This window comes from Convolutriloba macropyga, chromosome 7 (genome assembly GCF_964194025.1).
Source record: "Convolutriloba macropyga chromosome 7, txConMacr16.3, whole genome shotgun sequence".
NCBI lineage: Eukaryota > Metazoa > Xenacoelomorpha > Acoela > Convolutidae > Convolutriloba > Convolutriloba macropyga.
Window position 1 is genome coordinate 19,685,723 of NC_134474.1, and position 20,836 is coordinate 19,706,558.

The 20,836-nt window shown below is 35.9% G+C and overlaps 1 protein-coding gene across 1 annotated transcript in view; it reads right to left on the minus strand.

The window, feature by feature from the left end:
- The window catches only part of LOC142342683 (tubby-related protein 4-like), a 450,983-nt gene that overhangs the window by 13,064 nt on the left and 417,083 nt on the right, over nucleotides 1–20,836 (minus strand). The window contains exons 4-10 of the mRNA XM_075394170.1: nucleotides 19,201–19,329; nucleotides 18,708–18,878; nucleotides 9,584–10,013; nucleotides 8,974–9,105; nucleotides 8,432–8,565; nucleotides 4,299–4,532; nucleotides 15–78 (exon numbers count right to left, since the gene is read on the minus strand). Coding sequence (XP_075250285.1) covers nucleotides 15–78; nucleotides 4,299–4,532; nucleotides 8,432–8,565; nucleotides 8,974–9,105; nucleotides 9,584–10,013; nucleotides 18,708–18,878; nucleotides 19,201–19,329 — 1,294 coding nt within the window. The remainder of the gene's footprint in view (nucleotides 1–14; nucleotides 79–4,298; nucleotides 4,533–8,431; nucleotides 8,566–8,973; nucleotides 9,106–9,583; nucleotides 10,014–18,707; nucleotides 18,879–19,200; nucleotides 19,330–20,836) is intronic.

The window sequence follows — 20,836 nt, forward strand, 5'->3', positions numbered from 1 at the left end:
TTTAATCAAATTACCTTTCTGTACAGGAGGTGGCGTCGAGACAAATTTCATCAAATCCATGCCTTTAGGGAAGCAGGGCTGAAACAAATAGATCACGTAATAAAAATTATCAAAACTAAGTAAAGCACAGATTTCACTTTTTGTCTATAGCCATGATGATTTGTTTCATGCATTTCCTGTTGCAAATACAATCCCGTAAAATTTTCGATAAGAAAAACGTAGATTTAACAGAGGAACAGAAAGATAACCGCAGAGAGCAGCCTTTAACAGATACAATTGCGCGAATGAGAGCAGAAGAATAAAAACCGAGAAACTTTTAACAAAAAGCAAAAGAATCGATAAACAAAAATCAATGGAGTTGAAACGAAGGTGCACTTAAAAACTAAATTTTGAATTTTTAGCAATTTATTCATAAGAAAAACAATTTTCAGGAGAATATTATAGAAGGAAAGCAAATTAAACTAAAGAAAGGAGGAAAGTTTTTTTAATGACCAAAATTTATTGAAATTTGCTCAAATTTCTTAAAGAAAAAACTTTAGACAACCAAATTACACTAGACGCGGATGAAAACATCTAAAGATTCAATAAGACCAATTAAATCTTGAGATCTAAAAGCTTTGAAAAAAGACAAAAACGAAACGCAAAACGACTACGCTATCCTTAATATAAAGATAGCCGGCTTATTGCCGGAAAATATCCGCCCTTTACGCGCTAGACGCACATCGTGATTGAAACAGAAAAAAGAAAAGATAGAATAGACAAAATTTTTCCCTAAGTTTCCGAAACTGTTCTTAATCAGTGTGCAGTTTCAGTTAGCGTCCAAAATTAACTTAATTCAGCTTCTAAACTGAAGAGTATTAAGCTTAACACTAATATCAGCTAGCAATCGCTCTAATGAACTTTGATAACCTTATTAAAAAAAAACTTAATCGGTTTATCCCGTTTCTTTTGGTTTTGCTCTTTTGACATCGACCGTATCCACTATATTGCGTAATTCAATGCGTGAAAGCATTTAAATTCGATTCAGTTGAGACATTGAGTGAAGTAATTCAGAAGTCAAACGTGAAAGTGGTCACTTATGTAAAACGAAAAACGTGATCAAAAGGTGAAGCGAATTAAAAAACACTACCGACGTCATAGGAATTGCTCTCGAACAACTAATGGGAGCTCTAATCAATAGCAGTCTGCTTCAGTGGGGCGGGGAGACTAAATGGGACTAAAAAAGTTCAATAGTGGGCTTAAAATAACCACATTAGATGTTAACATATACCACTAATAAGATTTAAAGTGAAAAATGGCACTAGTTTCGGCGCATTTTTCATTTGACTTTTGGTATAACATTGCCGCCAATTGAGTTCGGCTGCTTGGAATTGTGATTGAGAGAGAATTTTAGATCACGCGAAGCGCAGAAAGTCAAGGGCGTAAAAGTCACCCGAAAACGGCCAACATATACCACTATTAAGATTTAAAGTGGAAAATGGCACTTGTTTTGGCGCATTTTTCATTTGACTTTTGGTATTACATTTCCGCCAATTGAGTTCAGCTGCTTGGAATTGTGATTGAGAGAGAATTTTAGATCACGCGAAGCGCAGAAAGTCAAGGGCGTAAAAGTCACCCGAAAACGGTCAAGCCAAAATTTTGCATAAAAGACACACGTTTACAATAGTTGCTTCTCTACCAGAGCAATTAAAAAAGGAGAGCGCCTAAATAATAGCCGTTTGAGAGGCTGACGGCGGCTATTAATCAACGCGTGTCACAAAAAAATTGCAAAAAATTTCAAAGTTGAAAACATAGCCGGCAGATTGCCGGAAAACAGCCGCCGTTAACGCGCTTGATGCACATCGGGATTAAAACAGAAAGACGAGAAAAATTGACTAAATTTTTCAATATTTTTAGTCAGTGTCAAAAAGTGTTCTAATTCAGAGCGCAGTTTCAATTGGATTCTAAAACTATACTTAATTCAGCTTCTAAACTGAAAGCTAATAAGCTTAATACTACCAATGTCAGCTAGCAAACATTCTAATAAACTTTGATACCCTAATTCTCAACGACTTAATGACCGGGCTTTATCGGTTTATCCCGTCTCTTTTGATTTTGCTCTTTTGACCTTGACTGTACTCACTATCTTGCGTAATTCATTGAAGGAATGGATTTAAAATCCATTCAGTTGAAACAGTGAGTGAAGTAAGTCAGAAGAAAAACGTGAAAGTCGTGACTTATGTAAAACGAAAAATGTGATCAAAAGGTAAAGCGAACAAAAACATAGCCGGCAGATTGCTGGAATAGCTGCGAAAGAATAGACTTGCGTGCCGTATGATAGAGATAGAAAAATATACAGATATAAGAAAAAGTTATCGACGCCGCTCAAAAGGCTATGTAAAAAAATTAAACGATAAATTAATAAAGCTTGCTAAAACTCATTGTGTAGAAGCCTTTTCATTAGGGACCCTTATTACACAAATGAGTTCCTTTGACCTTAAACTAATTAAAAATAAACTAAAATTTTTAAGTGCAAAAGTCATTTTATTGAGTGAGATAAGTCACTTATGATCAAAATCTGTTCACGCAAAAAATTTTTGCTGAAGAGAGTGAGAAACGACGTCACGCGCGCAAAAGCAGTTAGTGAGAGAAAGAAGTCATTCAGGAAATTTGACTTCTCAGCTTTGAGATGTGAACAAAATGTAAAACGAAAAAAGAGCGTCAGACGACAACAAAAAAACCAAAAGCACCCCAATAAAGCTCCGCTCAGCTTACAGCTTCGCAGCTATAAAAAAAATAGGAGCGCTATAATAGCCGCCTAGAATTGAGGACGCGGCTATTTAAAAAAAAGACAGCGCCCCAATACAATTCAAATTCTTTGAATTGTAAAAAAAAAATAGGAGCGCTATAATAGCCGGCTGAGAAGATGAGGGCGACTATTAATAAAATTATTTGACTCGAATTTTCGAACATAAATGTGCATATTTTATGCAGTGTCCACTTCTGATCATAGTTTAACTTTAAAATTTAACATAGATGGCAGATTGCCAGAAAATAGCCGCAATCGATTCGTAAAACGGCAGTAAAACAAACAGTAAAAAGACAGACCAAAAAAATTTGTCTTTTCATTGAAGGCTGATCTGTTTCATTTTGATTAAAAATCTGTCAAAGTTATTGCTGCCTCTATTAGCTGATCTCAAATAACCTTCATTTAGAGTGACACACACCCATTTGACCTTATCTCTTTGAATTAAAGTAGGGAGTGAGGAAAGTCAAGTGTGACCAGAAACTTAATCACGCACATGAACAAAAAAACTCGCTCCACTAAGAGCGAAAAATGACGTCACACATGCAATTCAGTTGAAATTGCATGAACGAATGAACAAAAAGTGGCTGTGACGTCATATGGTCGTAACAAAAATCATGACGAAATAAAAAAACATAGCAGGACAAGTCCTGACGTACAATTCAAAGAATTTCCACTGACTAAACAAAGAAACTGGACCTACAACGGAATATTAGTGAATCAGGAAAACCATTTAGAAAAAAAAACAGATCAAAAATTTAAAAAAAAACAGAAAATCAATATCGAAATGCTAGCGAACAAAAAATCACTAGCAATAAATGGAAAATAGGTTCGAACAAAACACTAGGCCTAGAATGAACTATGAATGGATTGGAAAAAAATTTAGAAAAAAGTCCTATCCAAAAAATCGAAAAAAACAGTAAAAATCAAAGTGAAATTGCCGCATGTGAACAAAAAATCACTAGCGAGAAAGCAAATTTTTGTTCCAACAGTTTTGTCACTCAACTTTAAAATTCGAGCGACAAAATTTCACGCCGCAAAACCACTCGCTTTTTCGCTCTATTTCCTCTTTCTGCGTGACCAAAATCACAACTCCAATTTGACTTCAAAAATCATGAAAAAGTGTGAATAGACCTTTAAAAAAAGACAGCGCCCCATACAATTCAAATTCTTTGAATCGTGAAAATGGAGAGCTCCTAAATAATAGCCGTTTGAGAGGCTGACGGCGGCTATTAACAAAAATTTTATAGAAAGGCGCACGAGAATAAAAATTCCTCTCGTTTAGCGAAAAAAAATACAATTACTTTTCTTGCTCTCTTTCAATACTGTTCTTTCAGCAACTCGGAAATGTTATCAAAGCGGTTCTATCACAATCCCAAAACTTCGACAATCATGTCATCCGCAATCTCAGGTTAGAGCTCACACAGGTATTTTTGCGTGAAATAACTTGCTATAAGTCAGCGCTTAAGGTTTACTCCATTTTTGTCTCAACGTTGCCTGTAATTTAACTTACCGTAATTGTAGGCTGTAATGCATGTGAGACAAACTTCTTGAGGTGTTGAGACAGTCCCACTGAATCTAGCACATCCTCTTCGCTACTGGGATGCAGAGATTCTACAATCGCATTCCTCGCCAGCTGTTGGAGAGATGACAGGTGTTTTTCTACCAGGGCCACAAACACACCTGCACCTGATGCTATGAACAGCCGCTTGTCATTGTGTGCCCAGGTCAACGCCGAGATTAGACGCTGAAACAAAATTTCAATCCATTCATTACAACCCAGTTATATTTGGTCCATTTCCAATAAATTTGCTGAATTAATTTAAATAGCAGACTAGTGACCTTACATTTTTCTACTGATGTCTTTCTCTAAAAATCTGCGATAAACTTCGACGGTCTTTTCCATGGTCTTTTACAAATAGAGTATCAATACAGCAACAACTTCATCTAACAAAAATGGGAGAACTTAATGCCAGCCACACTTTTTGGTCCAGACAACTTTTGACTTTTTGAGGGCATTCCAGACTAATGAATATTAAATTAAAATTAACTTGGTTATCATAACTGTGGTAATTAATTCAACAGATCAGCAGTTCAATAATTCTAAATTCAACTGTCCATTTCAAATTTGCACGCGTGAAATGTTCGTTTATATTCTCCCCACTTTGGTCAGGTAAGAATAAAAACTCGTGATTGAAGGATTTAACAAATTGTGAATGCAGCTGTACTTTCAATTAGATGTCTTTGAGAAAATTCGTTTCCTTCGGTGATTTTGAAGTTTCTCTGCTGATGTATGAGGACAAAAACTGGTACAATTATCTGAAGTTCCCACTCATTGGGAGACATTTAAACACAGAAAGGCTCCCCTCTCATGAAGTGAGTCCAATATCACTTGAGGTTAGTGAGTTCTTGAACCGGATTTTCTTGAGCCTCTGATGGGGCATAGCGGCACAATTGGATGCGACAGTCCCCATCAATTCTGGCTCATAATGTGGTATTATGTGGTATTTTCCAGACTATATAATGTGGTATTATTTTAAAGCGCTTTGCTTCTAGAAGGTTAACAACAAAAAAAATCAAAAACTTTATTTGGAAAAAATCTTAATAAGACGTAAAATTCCGCACCGAGTTTGCACCACTTTCCGCCAATTTCAAGGCAATTTTTGATTTTTGCCTTCCTATCAACTTTTGTTTTTTGGACTAATTTTAAGAGGAATGGAGAGATCTGTTCTCGAATCTCTTCAAAGTTAAGCTTTTCCAATATTGGAAAATAAATGTGCATATTTTATGCAGTGTCCACTTCTGATCATAGTTTACCTTTAAAATTTAACATAGATGGCAGATTGCCAGAAAATAGCCGCAATAGATTCGTAGATCGGCAGTAAAAAAAAACAGTAAAAAAGACAGACCAAAAAAAATTTGTCTTTTCATTGAAGGCTGATCTGTTTCATTTTGATTAAAAATCTGTCAAAGTTATTGCTGCCTCTATTAGCTGATCTCAAATAACCTTCATTTAGAGTGACACACACCCATTTGACCTTATCTCTTTGAATTAAAGTAAATAAAAGTCAATTTTAAAGTTAGGAAAGTGAGGAAGTCATTTTTGAGAGTGAGGTAAGTCAAGTGTGACCAGAAACTTAATCACGCACATGAACAAAAAAACTCGCTCCACTAAGAGCGAAAAATGACGTCACACATGCAATTCAGTTGAAATTGCATGAACGAATGAACAAAAAGTGGCTGTGACGTCATATGGTCGTAAAAATCATGACGAAATAAAAAAACATAGCAGGACAAGTCCTGACGTACAATTCAAAGAATTTTCATTGGCTAAACAGAAAACTAGACCAAGAACGTACTATGAATGGACTGTGAAAACAATTTAGAAAAAAATCCGATCCAAAAAATCGAAAAAACTGTAAACATCAAAGTGAAATTGCCGCATGTGAACAAAAAACCACTAGCGAGAAAGCGAATTTTTGTTCAAACACCTTTTCTCGCTCTACTTTAAATTTAGAGAAAAAATTTCACGTCGCAAAACCACTCGCTTTTTCGCTCCACTTCCTGTTTCGGCGTGACCAAAATCACTACTCCAATTTGACTTCAAAAATCGTGAAAATAAGTGAACAGATCTTAATAAAAACATAGCCGGAAGCATTCCGGAAACGACTCGAACTGGAAATCCATTTAAACTCCAACCAAATACTCATCAGACAAAACGTGCTTCCACTAATATATAATTATCTTGAAACAAAACCAAAAAACAAAAAAGAAAATCAAATCGGTTAAAATATGATAAATAATCTGATCAATCTTTGTTATAAATTGAGACCCCGAAATAAATCTCTCTGTCAAAATTACTTCATCAAAACAACTAGACTTGACAAAACCACTTGTGAATTTTAAAAAACTTGAGGCTAAATTATGAAAAAGCTCTTAAAAAACAAACTGCACTTAAAAACTGGAAAATTTAATAATTTTTTTATTATTACAAAACCACATAACTCCAAAAAAATTGCTTTCAGCCAATAGGGCATCCAAAGCAATAGGCAAGTCATATTAGGCTAAGAAACTTGTCTAAAAAACAGGAAAAACTAAAAACTGCAAAAAAAATTAAATAAAATTGTACCAATTTTTGCCATTTTTTGTCATCTTTTTCAACAGGGTATCCAATATGGTATCCATTTCAGACAATAGGGTATCCAGATGCTCTCAAAACAACAGGTAAAACCAAATACGCTAAGAAACTTGTCTAAAAAACAGAAAACAAAAACTGCAAAAAATTAAGAAAAATAGTACCAATTTTCGCCATTTTTTTGTCATATTTCTCGACTTAAAAACGATTCATATCCACAAAACTGTAACCAATTGTTATCTAAAATTTGCTCAATCAGAAGGGGTCGTTTCAATACCCATTTGGGCCAGTAAAACAAAACAATCGTCAAAAAGACGCAAAACTTAGCCCGAAAATCAGCAAAATACATGAAAGACCTCCGAATTAGCATAAAACTCATATGAATTTCCAGAAACCTTCAAAACACTACCAAAACCAGCATAAAATAAATACAAAATCATAACCAAACTTCTTAACTAAAAAAAAGAAAAAAACTGCTTCAAAATGCCGCACGTGAACAAAAAATTTCGCTCGCTTACAGAATTTTTTTTTCACACCTCAATTTCTCGCTCTCTAGAAAACAGCGATATGAACAAAAACATAGCCGGCAGATTGCCGGAATAGCTGCGAAAGAATAGACTTACATGCCGTATGATAGATAGAAACAGATACAGACATAAGTTGAAAAAGTTATCGACTCCGCTCAAAAAGCTATCTAAAAAAATTGACCGATAAATTAATGAAGCTTATTAAAATTCATTGCGCAGAAGCCTTTCCATCAGGGACTAGGGACCCTTATTACACATATAAGTTCTTTTGACCTTACACTAATTCAAAATAAACGTAAATTTTAAAGTGCAAAAGTCATTTTCTTGAGTGAGGTAAGTCACGTATGATCAAAATCTAATCACGCAAATAACCTAAAAACTTTTGCTAAAGCGAGTGAGAAATGACGTCACGCACGCAAATGCCGTTAGTGAGAGGAAGAAGTCATTCAGAAAATTTGACTTTTTCAGCTTTGCTGTGTGAACAAATGTAAAACGAAAAAAGAGCGTCAGACGACGAAACAAAAAAACACCAAGAGCACCGCAATATAGCTTCGCTCAGCTCACAGCTTCGCAGCTATAAAAAACCACTCTCTTTTCGCTCCACTCTTCATTTTGTTCAGCACCAAAATCACTCCAAATTTTTTCATTTCCCGCCTCGTTTCATTTCCCGCCTCAAAATTCACTCCAATAAAATTGATTAAAAAAAGGACTTCTCCAATACTCCTCTTCGAGTCGTAAAAACAGCGCCCCAATACAATTCAAATTCTTTGAATTGTAAAAAACCAATAGAAGGCCAATTATATCCCCAGCTATCGCTGTGCGGCTATTTAAAAAATCATTGATTTTTCTGGGGAATCCAAACTGCTATCCATTCAATTTTCCTGTTAGTTAATGATATAATCAGGTTTTTGTTTGCGTTCAAATAAACGCAGCGAGAAAAGTTGGGCAACCAAATTTCTTGAAATTTGACAATAATTTGCGTACCTTGGATGGTAGGTTGAGAGTGAACCGCACGATGCCATTTAGAGAGTAGAACTTGACCTTGGGACTCTTGTCCACACAACACCACCCTCCTACAGCCAACAGACTTCCACACGCACTCCACTCCATTTTCAGATCTGAACAGCAGCATGCAAACATGATATGCAAAATGGTTCTTGCCTCATCAAAATTAGAACGGAGATGAAAACATTTTTTTGAAGAAAAATGTGTGTTATTTGAAATCGTATTTTAATGTTATCGGATACTGATTTGTTTTTCACACTGGGATAACTTCCATTAATGAACTTCAAAATTACTATTCAATTAGCTTTTCCTTCAATTTAAGAACTTCATAAATCACCTATTCGATAAGCTTTTATTTCTGTGCTCTCACATATTGACCGTACAGTGTTAAAGTTCCACGAATGGACAAAGATTGCAGCGCTTCTTCTAAAATCATGAAATGCTAGCTTCATCAAGAATTGCAGTTAAACAACGTTAAGAAACCATCTTTGGTGCCTTTTGACTTTGATATTGACACGTACCTGTCATGTGTGTGTCGGTGAGGTTGCCAACTACGTCATCATAGGAACGCATAAAATTAATTTCCCGGTTTCCCACTTGTACCGCCATCATCAGGTTCTTGTTTCTACTGCGACTGCTTCTCTTAGAACATTCTAGAACACAGAGTAATGTTAAGAACATATCTTTAATGGACTCTTTGGCTTATATACTTCTGAATTTGACTCATTTTGGACAAGAGCTCAATCTTTAACTCAATTAATGCACCGCAATTCACAAGCTGATGTGCAACCAAATAGATCCCAAAATGATATCCTTCCTACGGCGCCATAGAAAGTTTTATCAATGTTCAAAGCTTTGTCTCCAATATGTGCCTAACGTGCTATTTTTCCATAGTGGGAGTGTGGCTCATGTATAATTTTTCCAGCTAAACCCAGAGTTCCTTCACAGCGAAGATACCAATATTCTAAGAAGTCACCTTTTGACAATTTTCTGAATCAAGCGTCCGTAAATTGCACCCTTTTTCAAACTGATCCTATCATTTTCTCTCAATCACTTACTCCACCTGCTTTACTATGAGAAAACCGTCCCATTACCCAAACCCAAATGATTACAACTGCTACTGATAGTTACCATTGTATCCTGACGCGGGGCGATTAGTAGTTCCGGTGTTGCTATTTACAATAGCGTTCAGATTGGTTCCACCTGATGCATTTGCATTCGTACTTCCTGTTGCAGCAGTTGCAGAATTTGCGGAACCTGTAATTGCTTGCGTAGTTGAGGTTGCATTAGCTGACCCAGCACCAGAAGTCGTTGTGTTGGAACCCGCCGCTGCAGAAGTCGAGGTGGTTGTGGTGGTGGTAGTGGTAGTCGTTGTTGTACTCGTGGACGCGACTCTATTCTCGCCATCTATTGTTTCGGTCACGAATGACATTCTGAACTTTTCGCAATTATAGCACATGTATTGTATTGGCTTAGTTCGGTCACTTAGACCAACTTGAGATAGCACAGCTCCGTGTATATCCATTGCCACTATTTGTCCGCTGTTCGTTCCAAAGAGAACCTGAACAGAAGCAACGTCACAAACTACAATACATGTGTGCTCATCCAAATCTGCTCCATCGAGAATTTTTGAAGGTGGGCTTTATAATGGATATGACTCTCGATTTTATTCCCAAAAAACTCAAATTATTGTTTTCCCACCAACCAATAATACCTCTCATTACACCCAGTGTGCTGCCAAGATGTCAGCCGCTTTATGGTGTCTGTGTTTGGGAGGGGGGGGGGGGCTTGGAGGCAACAGAAAATTAATTGCTCATAAATATACAAATGACTAAGACTAAGTGTAGATAAAATAGCTTCCTTTGACATTTTAGCGTAAAAGCCTTTACATGTTTTCGAGGACGACGTCTCTTCAACCTCCTCAAAACATCAGCTCAGTAGATTATTTTGCTATTCCGTTTTATCGACCTTGCTTTAACTCCAAATTGGCATTTTTCTATAGCCGTGTGACCTCCATTTCTACAGCGTGGTTTTATTAAATTCCCCAGACTAACAGCAGATAGACCTGATTCACTTTTGCTTTCATTTCGCCAACACTATTTCCCTTCACGCGCATTTAATTAGCATTTTGTGAAATAACTACACATAATCCCGTTCTGCCTGGTATAATATGTCTTCCACGATAAAACTGTTGCAGGGAAATGCCCTCTAGACGTGCTAAATACAGCCACCAATCAGTTAGCATCAAATGAAGTGACATCTCAAAGAGTCTATACAATACGCGTTTCCGTTTTCGACGCGTTTATCGCCAGGAAACTTGATCACTTAATAGTAGAAGGAAGTCAAACCTTTCAACCGTTGGGGTCAAACCACCAAAATGCTCACTTACGTCACTTGAGTTCAAACTCTGCAACCCGTCAAAACATAGTGAACGGAAAAATCGGGACAGTTGATTTAATGGTATAGCTCCATAATAACAGTAACCATAGAGAGAATTATGGAGACGGCGATTTCCCGAAGCAAAAACTAACACAGTCTACTAATTATGTTCCATTTTATTGTAGACTGCTTCAGTGGGGCGGGGAGGGGTGGCACTTTGAGGGGGGAGGAGGGGGAGGGGGCAATGTATTCAATGATGGACTCCAAATGACGTTATTATAGGTTATTAGAGACCCCTATAAGATTTAAAGAACGGAAAAATAAGGAAATCGATTCGGGTGGCCTTTTGAAACTATTCCACGGTCATTTAATTTTACTTTTTAAAGAAAACTATCTTGACTGAATTCACATGCTCAAAATTCAATGAAGTAAATTTAATTATCTCAAAACGCAAGAAGTCAGAAAAAAGAAATCAGACAGTCAAAAAATGACTACAAAGTCCAGCAGGACTTCGTTCGAGCGATACTGAAAAATGAAGGCAGGCATGCTGCACTTCAACCTCAAACAATTTGTAGCGTTGGTACAATAAGCAACAAAATAAACTCAATTTGGGTGGCTATTTGCGTAAAAAAATTCCGATTACTTACATGCCTATACCAATATTTATATATTACGGATTCATTGCAGAAGTGTACGTAGCCAGACAAATGCTGACTTGCAGACGAGACAAAATCAATGTAACATAATTAAAGTCCACATTACCATTTAATTAGTCAAAAATGCGAATCAACTCCTCAAGATAAGTTAGATGACAGATTGGAAGCAACAAAAGTGCAATTTTTAAATAACAGTCAAATGGGGGTTACTCCTGTGCGACTATTAATAGTTTTTGTTTTTTTTTACCATCTAAAATAAGGTGGGGTTTCTTCTCAAACTGAGAATGCAGTAGAACATGTCAGAAGAGACGTCAAAGGTAGAGTAATTCGGATATACTCCGCCATTTGGTGCGTATTATTTACAGCCTCAAAGTGCACTTTCTATCTACAGTGAGAAACCGTGGCGTACAGGGAGGTCCACAATGGAAAAGATTTTAAAAAACTAACAATTTAGGTTTGTGTGACTAATTGATGACATATCTCAAAAAATACTGTATTCAAACTAAATGCGTTCCTAAAAACGTCCATATTGATCAAACATATTTCTAAACAATTGAAGCGCGTACCCAAGACACGGTGACCTCATACCTATTCGTACATCTCAAGTAGGCTAAAGCCATTTTTTACGCCAAAAAAGCCATAGACGTTACTTTCTGTTTAAATCCGCAAACATGTCTAAACTCTTCTTTTCATCATTTCATCATATTTTAGCAAAACAGCTCAAAACAGGAAACATTTTGACGCTCTCCAAATTCCCTTTCACTCTTTCGATCTTCTGCTATTCAGGGGTCATGAACTGAATATGCATATTGCATTAGATTTATATTCTCCTGTAGTTACTCTCACTATCAAATCGACTGTCACATCAAGTTCATTTGCTTTCTCACTAAAAGAACTCTTAAATCTAATTCTAAGCCTATACCACCACCAAATATTCAGACAGACTAAATTTAGTTCACATCCATACATCATGTATCTGAACAGAGAATGCGTGCAGCTAAAAGCATCATTATTCCATTAAAAGAGTTACTAGGCAAAAAGCTGTAATTTCAGGTCCTTTTTATAACAACTAGGCATATTAAAACATACTTACCATAACCAGCCAAATCAAAATGAACTGTTAACAGTCGACATTTTGTCTGCATTAACCAACTGTATGCTTAATGTTTAGCAAAAAGGCGCCAAAGCATCCTGACTATAAAAACTTCCCATAAAGGAATACATAAAAACAACAGAACCGTATAGCGTTAAAATTATTCATCTAAAACTAATAATTCCAAGATTCTGTGAATCATGCCGAAAACAATAGAAAGCCTGACCATCTAGAGCTAAAACAAATACGGACATATTTTTTTCAAAAGCATTCTTTACAAGATGCGAGGACAATCAACACATGTATGAATAGCACGTTAGTTTCTCAATTAGTGGCAACTTAGTAGTTGACTAAGTCGCGCCTTTAGCGGTTTGAACAAACAGTTCCGATAGAAATTACCTAAGATTTAGTTTTAAAAAACGCTCTTCCTCTACATTCTCCTTTCAAGAACTCCAATATGGTCTTTTTGCTGCTGCCTTTATGTAACTTCTGAATGCTTAATACAAAATACCTTGAGAAAAGATAAAAACCAGTTTTTACTAAATTTTAATATACTAAATTTAATAAAAAATTTTAGATCACTTTAACAATGAAACGCTAGTAATCAAACATATCATTCATGTTAGATTTCATAAGGCTGCAATAGGCGAAATTTGGCAAACATTTTGCCCTGACCTTAATTAAGCCTCAAAAGTCAAGTAATAGCAATTTGTCATCTTTTCTCGAAAAAACTCAAACTTTACAGAAATATGAAAGCAGTTCAATTAAGTTTTGGAAATAGATTTGCTTCTCTATAAATCAAAACAGATGGATAAAGTCCTTAAGAGAAATTTGATGAAAAATTAAGCTGAATGTTTTCTCATTAGCAAAAACTAAGAAAAAGGCACAAAGTATATACACATCATCTGTTGAGAATAAACAACGAAAGAATTTTTTGATTCTTCTTTCTATAAATCTATCAAATAATCCAATTATATATCTTTTACCGGCATGAAATTGAAGCATTTCAGGGATCTTTTCAACTATTGCCCCCCCCTTTGGTACCTAGTAGAGAATCACCACCCCTTTTGTGCTATACTTTACCACAATACTATTTGGCCTAAAGTTTAGATAGCCGAATATCAGTTTAAACGCAATTGCGGACCGCTGTTCACGGCCATGCCTCCCAACCGCTGTGGGATGTAATCCGGAAATCGCGGGTCGGTTATCGCGGCAAAGCCGCGACGCGCGCCCACCGACCCGCTAGTCGTAAATTCTTTTCGCTTTGTATTCCATTTCGGCTAATTGTCCTAGCATGGCGCATTTTATTCTATCCAGTTTAACACAGTATGAGCATGCACGGAAAGTTATTAGTCGTCTCGAATAGCCCCCCTTTTGCAAAAGGGGGGCAATTGTTGAAAGGATCCCATTTCAGTGTAAGTCACAAGCATTTCAAAAGTGAAAAGTCGAGTTGAAGTACAAATTACGAAATTTCAAGACTGCATTATTGTTGGCAATCAAAAATTAGAAAAAATCTCCAATAATTCCGCTCTTCAGGGGCTTTTTAATGATGCCTATTTTAAATCTGTGTCAAAAATTTTGTTAGGCCGAAAATGGCTTATTATAGAAGAGCCGGACTGGTGTAAAGTTCCTATAATCAATTCATGGAGAGTTGAAAGAATAAAGTGTTCACACAGCAACGTGCGTGAGTCGTAAAGCGACTTTTTCGGTTTTTGACCCATTTGAAATCAATGTTCGTCATAGGTTACAGAAAAAACCGCAGCAATGGAAGAAACTCATGCGTCATAGCTCCAATCTTGTTCGAAAACCACAACACACAAAATACGTCCGAAGTTGACCCACATTACAACAAATTGGCAAGAATGGTTCCTATCAAGCATAAAATCGAATTTGTACGAGAGTGCATGTGTGCGTAAGCGAGCGAGTGTGTTTGTATGACCTATAAAGTCAGTCATAAAACTCAAAGTAATCAACGCGTCTCCTAAGAAGTGCTGTTAGTTAAAACCTGCGGGAATTTAAATAAGCTGGCATAAGGTACTCTTTTCAGAACACCTTAGACTTCACAGCCGACAGTTCAAGAGGCAGAATGAAGTTAACTCACTTTTTTTAAATAACCAATCAAACACTGCCAGAAATGAAGTTTATCAGCTTTGTAGGTGAAAATTTAGAACTGATCACTTCTTTTTTTTAAATTGCCATAAGATTCAGTAAAAAAAACCTTGCGCATAAAAAGGTTCATAACTAAAAGTAGATAAAATTTCTGCAAAACAACTAAGTTAGCATTATGGCTCCCATAGTTGCTCCAATAGCCCTTTCCTTTTTTATTTAAATTGGTACTTAAGTTGCAAGCCCTATTATTTTGTGTCCGTAATAACTTGAAAAAGTGCTCTTTAGTAACGTCTGCTAATTGGGCAATCGGCCATCTTTGCAGATACGAGATTGAATGTAACCATGTCAGAGCCAGGGCTGGCAGAGGGTTAAAAGTGGGTGAAATGGTATGTAAACAATTGCCCAGACAGGATTGGTGACTTGTGAAAGTTCCAAAAGTGGGAATTAACCGAATTAGCCCAAACTTCGCCTTCTTTGATCTGCGACTAATGACCAAATAGCAAAAGACATGACCAACACGCTTGCTTACGAACAGTCAGAAACAGTCGGAGGAAAATAGTTCGAACTTAAACCAGACAGTAAGCCTGGGGCCATAAAGCTTTTCAAAGCGGCACAAAACAAAGCCTGGATTCAAATTACTTAAGTTGACCATCGCAACCAAAACGAACAACCATCAGCTTAAATTTTAAATTGTCTCGTCAGGCAGTTTTTAATACTTATGCATGCAAAAACAAGACTCGCCATTACAAAACAAATTGTACCTAATAGAAGGAAGCAAGCATGTATTTGTACAAATTAGTACACACAAATCCATTTTGTATGCAAGTTAAACCGTCTACACGAACCTTAGGTCACATTTGCACAAATTATGCAAAGAATGCGTGTTCAAGTGAAACGCGAACAATGGTAATTTAGTTCGCGTTTGTAAAAGCAGCTTCTGTCGATTTCAGTAGCAGCAAACTTTCACCGCTAGTTCAAAATGTCCACTGCTGCTAGTTCCGTAGATGTTTGATAAAAATTTCCTCGAAGCATTATCTTAAATTTTTAATTCTCGAGACGTAGAAAAATCTAGTTACAGCCGATAATAAAGCCAAAATATTCTGTTCGTAGAATATGCCCAATCTGCATGCTTACTTTGCCTTTTTGCCGCAACTATGAGCTTCGCACAATGTCAGTTCTCAAATTCATGGCGATAACAAAATTGTTGTTATCATTCACAACTCAAACGAGAAATGTGAGCAAACTTTCTAGTTTTCTAAGAGTTGTTCAAGCGTGGTCATCGGACTTGTTTTCATTGTTAATTTTACAATTTCTTTTGCCGGTGATTCATCAAAGTCTTGGATGGTAATTCACGGTATAGCTTCCATTCCAATGAACGACAGGGGTTCATTCATTTTGGTTGCCAGCTACTGACTCTCCATAACATGAAATTTTTCTTGAAAAAGTTTGTGACAAACCTAGCAGGTTTCGTTATTGTTCCTGTCCCATTGGTCTCCAAGTCCTTTCAAAATAACTGTGTTACCATGTAATTTTAATTTTTTGCTATTTATGGTTGCTAACTGCTGATTTATATCCATCTAGAAATTTCGAGGAAATAGATATCAAACTTTGCTTCCTCAACTTCTTTTGTTCGATTCTCCTGTACGTCTCAACTACTGGTTTTGAATTCTAAGACCATTTTACCACAAAATTTGAAGACATTTGTATGTTTCTTGCAATTATTTATTGGCGCTCCTTTGTTATATATGACTCCATGGGTAGTAGATAATTTTTTATTACTATGGATTTCTGTTATTTTTTGATGTTTTGTTAATTTGTGTAACTTTCTAATCTTCAATTAAAAAAAACATCTATAATTTCTTCCAATACACATAAAAAGCAAACGTTAAAGAGGCAATGTGCAGTTAAGAATATACAATTAAGCAAAAAATTTCAAATGAAGTTAGTTATTGAAAGAAGTTGAACTTACATTAGTAAAAGCGTGCTTAAAATGTGTATGCGCAATTTTCTATGTACCTAGTGAATATTTACAAGGAAATTAAAAATTAAAATCAAATGATATCAATGACATCTTGCATGTCAGTTAATTTGGGTCCTTCAAAAACTCTTTCGCAGACATTCTTTCAGTTCTGTTTTCAAGGGAGCTCTCCGTGTCGTTTTAAGTCTTGATATTAGGAGGCAGACTATTATAAACTGGAATGGCTTGTGTAACAAAAGAATGTTAGAAACATTATTGTTTCTTATATTGAACGTAAGTTATCTTGGCCTGCGATGTTGTTTTATTCCCATAGTGAGAGAAATTCATTTTCAAAAGCTGGAAGATCGTGGCTGAGTAAGCGAAAAAATTATTTTGCCCAATTATACTTTGAGAAAAGAAATTGGTATAATCTTGTTTTGAAATTTTAGATCTGTGGAGCGATCGTACTTTTTTTCTATTAAAACAGTTTTTAATTCCAATTTAATTGGGTTGAATTTTCTAACTGCTGATGAACGTTCTATGCAGCCAGCCAAAATTAAAGCCGATTAGACTTGACTGGGAAAGGTAATCAATAATTTCTCAGACATTCAAGCTTTATTTTTGACATAATTTCATCAATTGACGTAAAAAGTCGTCTCCATGCTGGACGACTGAACAATCCTCCTCTACAGTAGTACGGGTAAATGTTCAACAAAAGAACAAATGAACAACAAAAGAGTACCTAAAAGAGTGCCTTTTTTGTTTCCTTAAGTAGCCATTTTTCTTGAAGCCGAAATCTTACTTTGTCCTTTCTAGCATAGTTTTAAAAAGAGCGTGTAGTGCTAAAACTTTTTCAATAATTTTTGAAAACCTAGTAGCATAACTTCTGTCACTGCACCGTAGAAGTGTCTCCGGTCAGAATTTTCAATAAAATTTTGAAACACTATGGATGAATAGTTTTCGTTTTTTGTCAAAATATGTTTTTGTTTTATTTCGACTTTAACATCACAGACTTAAAAATAGTAATTGTTGCCAAATGATCACTTCTCATAATTGTTTGTGCTACTAAACTTGTTTCTTAATAATTGTTATTATGGAATCAATAAGAGTTGAACTTAACGGATTCTTTAACATCAGCAATGAGTTTAGGATTGTTTTTTCGACTTGCTTCACTTTTTATTCTCTTGCTCGTGTATATTTTATTTTATTGGATTTTTCAGTTTCATGCACTCAAACGCTTGCGCCATGAGATGATTGCTTCAAATATTTTATCGTTCAGCTTCAATGCGAAATGTTCAAACCCAGTAGAGCAAAACTTCACGCACAGTAAAAATAAATGATGTGGCAGAACTACTAACAGCCGGTTTCTTGCTACACAGACGGTGACGCAATAAAAATGCCATCAGAGCACCCACATTAGGGCCTAAACAATTGGACTTCAAAGTAATCAGTAAAATTTTAGGAGAAAAATGCCGAGATTAATTACCATTGCCAAGAAATAGTAAAAGAACGAAAGAGGGAGAAAGAACTTTGCTCGCCCATCCACAGGTGGACATATTGGTCTTTTGTTTGTAAAAATTGGCATATCTGTGAAGTACAAAAGAGAAATACCCAAATATCAGATGTCATGAATTATCTTCCAATTATCTTCGAGTTATTATAATTAGGACTTAAGGTTAAAAACCTTTCTCTCTAAAGTGAACACTAAAAGAAACTACTGAAAAACAAACTACTGCCGTTTCTTAAAAGACATATACATCTAATGAGCCTTTGCCAACAGAATCAATTGTGGAGATTGACTCTCACAGGGATCCTCTACAAAATGGCTTCAAATAATTCTCCGGAAAAATGTACAACTGAAACGTCATCAAAAATATATCAACTTCCCCCTCGGACTTTGGTTTAAAAAAAATAAACCGACTGTCAATGACCAACTTTTACTACAAATTAATACGCCTAAAACTTATAAAACTAATTTAAATGAAAGGCTAGGTTATCGACTTGTACACTGGAAGAGCAACCGCAACAAAGTAGCCAAAACCAAATCTATCAATAACTCACAGTTTTGTCATCCGCTGTCCAGGCGCCACAAGTGATGCTGGATCCATGTGGTTGCAAGTTGAGCTGGCTGCTCCAGTATCTCTGACCCTGCACACTCCCAACTAGCACAAAACCATCTTTGTACGCGATTAAAGCCATGCGCCCGTCATGACTCCATGCGAAATCTGTGACCTAAAACCAATGTCATTTTATTTGAAAAATCAAACTTATTTTACAAAAAAACATAGCTTTTAAGACCCCATGAGCCATTTTAAACATAAGGCTCCATGTACACAAACAAATTTCTACTAGGGGTTCTAATCGGCCCAGGTTCGCTAAAAACAGAAGAGATTTTAGAAAACGTGATCGTTTCCTCGACATGAATTGGAAGCGCGAAATAAATTGAAAAGAGGTATTTAGTCTTTTATTGCTACTGTTACTTGCCTCTGCCTTTTTTAAGTGAACATATTCATGCAAAGGGCTTTATGCCCAAACAATGGTAAAGTGAACATACCTGATGTTGCCTATCATTAACAAGTTCGATTGACCACCTGGACTCAAATCGAATCCACACAAAGATTACTCCATTAGCATCACACGTTGCCATCTTCTGGAAGGGTTCGTTCCAGCGAACCAGCACCACCTATCACAATTAAATGATGACTTCGGTTAACAATGGCGCTATCATTGCAAAACACAAAATTTTTTTAGAATACACTTTTTATCTCTGATTTAACCTGTGATTGATCAAGTTACACCATGAAACCATTACGAACAGACACTTAACTGAAAATGGTCAAAAGGATAATACACTTGAACAAATTTGACCTACAGACCGAATCGTATTTAGTAGTAACAACCTGAATAATGAATCGATTTCTTTCTACAGGAGCTATCTAACTGTGCGCTACTCGCAAGTTTCTGCAACCACCTTGCATTAAATTGACAGGAAGTATTGTGCGCTCGCACATAATGTTCCAACTCAACAATTAGAAAATTCGGGAAGTTTAAGTTCGGCAGAAAAAAAACTCCGATAAGCTTTTGATTTGCTATTTATTTTTAATCTTTAAAACATAACCGACTAACGTCGGGCGAATTGCTCTCAAACGACCGGCGAGCGGTTGGCTTCGTCAACAGCTCGCCACGGTTTAGTGACCTCAGGGCAATATATCCTTATCCCGTTTCTGAAGACGAAGTCAAATGTGTCGGACGAAAAATCGGCCGAGCGAAAAATTGCATAAAAGACAAACAGGGTTGATAACTTTGCTACAAATTGCCTTGGAGAGCAATTAACAATGGTTTCCTAAAAAAGTGTTTGTTAGACCAGTTAATATAAAAAACATTTCAACTATAACTCATTGATAATAGGGATCAGAGATGATGACATTACGCAAAGATGATGACATTACGCAAGACATTAATATCTTAAGAACCAATTCATTGTCTCAAGAGACTATCCAGTATCCCTGTTTCAAGCCAGAAATTGTTTTACAGGCTCAAAAAGATCCATACACTTCAAACACGATAAAAACTTTCCAAAAATTTGAAAAAAAATGTTAATTTTATCCAAAAATTACAAAAACTGGAGTCATAAAAAAATGATTACCATTCCGTTAACTAGAAACTGTGCAGCAGCTTATTATCAAAACCTGGAGGAGGTTCGAGGGCCTCTGTTGCAAGAAAAAAATCAAGAACACGAAAAATTGCAAATATTTTTAAAAAAAATTGCTTAAATTCATGATTTTAAAATCTTGATGAACATTCCATTACATCTCTAAAGTATGCAGTAATATATTATCAAACCCTAGAGGAAATTCCGCGCCCCTTGAGGCTAGAAAAACCAGGAAATAACTAAAATTTTTAAAAAAACTTGTAAGTTTTTATTAAAAAAAATTGCTGTAACTTGTGATAGTAAAAAGATGAAAATTAATCCATGACCAACAGCAAGTTTTATAAAAAAAAATTGCTGTAACTTGTGATAGTAAAAAGATGAAAATTAGTCCATGACCAACAAAAATTTTCCAGTAACTTATTATCAAACCCTAACGGAGGCTTTCTGACCTTCGAGGTTTCAAAAAATCTGAATAATGAGCATAAATGTCAAAAATTGGAAAAAAAATGGCTAAAAATATCAAAAATATGCTGAAATT